General features: G+C 30.7%; 1 protein-coding gene across 1 annotated transcript in view; it reads left to right on the top strand.

The window, feature by feature from the left end:
* The window catches only part of LOC106685611 (opsin, ultraviolet-sensitive), a 101,456-nt gene that overhangs the window by 93,288 nt on the left and 2,698 nt on the right, over positions 1–5,470 (top strand). Inside the window, exon 2 of the mRNA XM_014428393.2 lies at positions 2,980–3,110. Within this exon, the coding sequence (XP_014283879.2) occupies positions 2,980–3,110 (131 nt within the window). The remainder of the gene's footprint in view (positions 1–2,979; positions 3,111–5,470) is intronic.

Below are 5,470 nucleotides of genomic sequence, written 5' to 3'. Positions count from 1 at the left end.
AACAAAGACATTTGTGGATTTAACAAAATAAATAATTGACTTCTAATGGAAAAAAAAGAAAGTGAATTTAAGAAAAAGATGAAAAGAAAAAAAAATTAAGATAAAATAATCGATAGTAACTATAATGGGAGAAAATATTGGTAAAAACATTTTTTTTCTATATCTAAGCCCCGATCTCGTAACAACCCTGTATTGAATGGTCGAGGTAAAATAAAAAAAATAATAATCCATTAGATATTAATGGAAAAATATCAATAAAAAAAAAATATGAAACTAAATTTTACCGTTATGCTGGAAGGATTTTTTTCAGTTTCGCTGCCACAATTTAGTTGGAATTATATTATAGTACAAATATAAAGATATATAATTTAAATTATTTTATTAATATAGTCGGAGTTATATGGTACGTGATCTATTTTATTTACATTGTTTCCCTAACCGCTTATTAATTTAAAAGGTATCTTGAAACATTAGCATATTTTAAAGAATTTTATGTTTTAATGTTTTACATTAGTTAAAATTTGAATTTTTAAAGCTTCATAGATTCAAAATATATTTTTACTCTAATTTACCTATATATGGAATAAATATTAAGGGAAAGTGCGATCATGAAAAATTTCGAATTCGAACTTCCCATACTATGTTTTGAGGCATTTGGTAGGCGGACGTATGACCTGAGATGTGATATCAATTTTTTCGATAGAATCTACAGACCGGAAGTGCTACTGTATAAAATCGATTTTTCTCATCTTTTCGATTTTCTCGAAAACAATTTCGATTAAACTCGCAATGTCTAAATATAACTGAATTAAATATTTAAATATCAGCTAGGCCTGATCCTGATTAAAACAGCCTAACAGGGCTCAAATGAGGATTTTTTAAAGAACTTTTCCCCGTATAGTATATACTTAAGTTTGTCAAAAAAAATTTACAGTTCCCATTGTTAGTAATAATAAACAATAGAAAAAATATTTATATGGGAGTAAATTGATTTCGTGACGCGAGGGATGAAATGGGAGTGGTTGGTGGGGGAAGGGGGATTCAACACCGGTCAATTCTAACAGGAAAATTTTCATATACTAAAACGAAAGTAGGATATTACAGCAGCTCAACAATCCTGGCAGTACCAGTCCGATTGAAGGACCCGGATTCGAATCCTGCTGGGCAGAAAATTGTTTTCAGTTACGTTGTAGCCGTGAGTCATCCCTGTGGGTTCTGGAGCCCTCCTGGGGGTCACCCACCCTTATAAATTGGGTAAAAATCTGAGGGTGGAACGTGATTTAGATTAAATCACCTCCTTGCACAACCGTTGGTCTAGTGATAGTACTTCCTTACAAAGTGCTGAACCCCTGGCCCTTCATGGGTTGTAGTAGTATAGATTTAATTTAATTTAATTCTATTTATTATTATTATTATTATTATTATTATTATTATTATTATTATGGAACTAATATTTTCTGTCTTCAGCTATAAAAGGAAGCGCTTATAGCTCCGCTTTGTAATAAGTTATAATTCAAACTTGTATCTTAACACTAAAAAGTAGATAAAATAAGACAAAAAATGAAATGATAACAGGTTTTTGAACATTTCAATTAAAATATCTTGAATACTGAAAATCAGAGTTGCTTATAGAGGGAAATATTCACTATCTCGTTCTCTTTGAAAAAGTGGAAAAAATAGCGTTAAAAACTATATAGTTAGAGAAAATAATTATAGTAATGTGTTTGAACTTTTATTGTTGTTAAGATAAACACGAAGGGGTAACCATTTTGTTTGTATAGCCATGCTCCAGTCCTAAACACTTTCATATTGTTTAAGTAAATTTAGTTAAAAGAACTTTTATTTATAAAATAAACTTAATCAAAACAACTACTAGATTTTCTACAAGATAAATTACTTCTAAGAACGATTAACTCACCATTAGAAAGTACTAGAATAGGTGATACAACAATTGAAGCAGTATTCGCAAGACATATTGAGAACATTCAATCAAATGTTCTAATTTCTTATTTTAGCTATCACAAGCCAATCATATCTTTTCTACTAATAATAGGAATGATAATGTAAACTATAATTTCATGAATACTCCGTCTGGCTTTCCTTGTTGCTGGTTTCTTAATACTAGGTTTTAAGGGGAGGAGGTTATCAGCCCAAACTCTGCCCACGAGTCAGGTGGAGGGGCTGCCTCCTCATTTGAGAGGACTGGCAAACGAAGTTGCGGGAGGCCTTGACTCTACAAGAGTTGTAGCGCCACAGATTATGATGATGATAATTACACGAATGATTAGTATAATTAAACAAAACATTATTTAATAATTATAATTAAATAAGAATTCATTACAAAAGATTGATCTACATGACTGTAATAAGGACAATCTTGACGTACAGAGTTGATAGCCGCTCCACTAAACCTTCGAATTCCTCTCGTATCCAATCATTACAATCCAAAATCCTTTGTAAAATCCTCAATGCTCCTTACTTTGTCACAAATAAAATCATACATAAAGACCTTAATATGTATGTATGTAACCGATCTAGCCCAAACCAGATATCATTCCTTCCATTATAAACTCCCAAACCACCAAAACCACTAGTTTCTGACCTTGCATCTTCTTCCATTCCTGACGATCCTCCGAAGTGCCTGAAAAGAAGATAGTCACGAGACCTGCTAATGTAAAAACGTCATAAGAGTGCTACTAATGGGTAGTTAACAAGCCTGTATCACTCCATTATAACTGAGATAAAATAATAATTTAAAATTTTATTTTTTCAATAGACATTACAAATACTAATAGTAATAACTAATAAAGCAGTGCTATAATTATATATAATGTTCTTAAAATTTTGGTTCATTCTCCTTTTCCGTGCTGAAATGACACAACCTAGTTTTGATCCTGGGTTCGCCCTTGATCGCATTTCTATGAATATTTTTTAAGTTGAGAGTATTTTTTAACCTAATTGTTGCAATTTCTGTTTCAGATGCAGGTCGCTGAGAACACCATCGAACCTTCTCGTACTCAACTTGGCAATAAGCGATTTAATTTTGCTTTCCAAGATCCCGCTATTTGTTTACAATAGCTACAAACAAGGCCCGGCCTTAGGAAGCTTTGGTGAATTTAATTTTTGTACACTTCATTTTACTGTCATAATTTATCTGTTTAGAACAATTACATTCCAAAAATAATATCTGTATATTTAAAAGTAAATGGTCTAATCTTTGTCCAAAATAATCTTTGAATCAATGGACCGATTAACTTGCTGTTTTCAAAATGTTCTCTGTCGCCATGGGAAGGCTTAAAGATACTAATTTTCACTCATAAAAAGTCTTTTACATTTTCATATGTCAATCGGTCTTAGTTGTTTCAATATAGTATAATATATACCTATATAGTACTAACACAGATTCATCTATTTTTTTCTTCCAGTGACTATTATTCGAATAATCTATCCAAATTAATAAAACCGTTGGAAAGCTGAATTTCTGCTCTTTAAGTCTACGTCAACAAAACTTAGATTTTATAGGGCCCCCGAAATACGGTTTTCAAATAGGGAAAAATAATTCACACTATTTTATTTTATATCTCCGGTTCTAATTTGTTTAATTAGACCAGGTTTGTGCCTTATGGTGCAGTTTATAGGGCCCTAAACCACTTCCAAATTTGGTGTAGATTGGCTGAGTAGTTTTGAAGTTTTTCTAATTTTTTTTTTTTTTATAAATTTAAATTTCGGTTTAAAATTATTTAAATTAAATAATCACACTAGACTGAAAAGACAGGAAGCTGTACGTCGATTTTGACTATTACAGCAATTACTAGACAAACGGTCTAAATTTCCATCACATTACGAAAGACTGATCTACATGACTGTAATAAGGCCAATCTGGACATATGGAGTTAAGCTTTGGGGCTCCATTAAACCTTCGAATTCATCTCATATTTAATCCTTACAATCCAAAATCCTTCGTAAAATCCTCAATGACCCTTATTTTGTCACAAATAAAAGCACCCATAAAAACATTAATGTTCCCGTATGTAACCGATCTAGCCCGAACCAAATATCACTCCTTCCATTATAAACTCTCTAACCACTCAAACCCCCTAGTTTCTAATCTTGCATCCTCTTCCATTCCTGACGATCCTACGAGGCGCCTGAAAAGAAGATGGTCACGAGACCAGCTAATGTAAAATGTCATTAGAATGCTACCAATGGGTAGTTTCTCTACACTCCTGTAACACTCCAATTTAACTTAGATCAGATTTACTAAATGTATTATAATGTACAGTTGTAAATAGCAATAAATAAATATTTTTTAAAAAAAACATTAAATAAGTTTAAATTTCGGACCAAAAAAATTTATTTTCCAATTTTTCTGAAAATTCGTATTATAGGCTTTCTTCAGGTGCTGAAAATGAATATCAACTTTGTTTTACTCCTAAAAAATCTTTTACCACAGTTTCAGAGGTCAGTCGTTCCGAATTGTTTTAACATAGTTCTAAAATTGAAGCGCAGTGAGGGTTATCATTCAAAAAATATTCCTATTTCATGTAATATATTTATGAGAATACGATAGATAATAAAATTGCCTTAAATAAAAAATCACCTAAATCGGAGCATTATTTAAAAAAATATCAATTTTGTTCATTGAATCCTTATACATACCCTCAAATATTGCAATAGCAAAGCATTCACGGGTCAGCTAGTGACTCATATATGTAAAAGGTAGTTTTTATATATTAAATTAATAAAAATAATTAAAAGATCCATAAAATTTCTCAGAACTACTATCAAAAACCAATTAAGTCGCATCTAGCAAGGAGAAGCCCTGGCTGGAAAGATCCATCTTTTGCAACGCCATTATGAAAAAGTAATTATAACAAGAGCTCTTCGTTCTCTTGTATATCTCCCCCCCCCCTCCTTTCAGTCAATAAATAATCAAAATTACGGTGCCTTGACCCACTAGTTCTTGAGTCAGGACCAAAATAAGGATACTCATTGGTTTCAATATGAATAATAAAACTTAATTAAATTGAAAAATAAGAATTTGTCAGTCAATTAAAAGCCGTTTCTAAAAAAAATTGACGGCCGATTATATTTATGAAAAATTTAATTGTTTTATAAAAAAAATTTATAGTTAATTTCTGATAGGTGATAATTCTATTTTAACCTAGACTATAAAGTAAATGTTAAAACGTTCGGTAGAACTCCCGAAAGTTCATTGTATTCAACAAAAAAAACATAAAATTTTCTCTCATTTTTCATTCAATAGAAAAAATGAAGATGAGAAAATGAAATAGAATAACAATAAAAACACTAGGAATCAATGAGGTTTAAGAAATTTCAAATTTCGAGAAGCGCAGATCTCGAAAACGTCCTTAGCAGTCATAAAATTTAATAAAATAAAATAATTAAAAATTATTTTAATACATAACTTTAATTTATTGATTTACAGATTTATAAAATCGCATTATAT

This window comes from Halyomorpha halys, unplaced genomic scaffold, assembly GCF_000696795.3.
Source record: "Halyomorpha halys isolate HHAL.00 unplaced genomic scaffold, Hhal_1.1 Scaffold717.1, whole genome shotgun sequence".
NCBI classification, from domain to species: domain Eukaryota; kingdom Metazoa; phylum Arthropoda; class Insecta; order Hemiptera; family Pentatomidae; genus Halyomorpha; species Halyomorpha halys.
The sequence above is the reverse complement of the archived record's forward strand: the minus strand, read 5'-3'. Positions and strand labels throughout refer to the sequence as shown.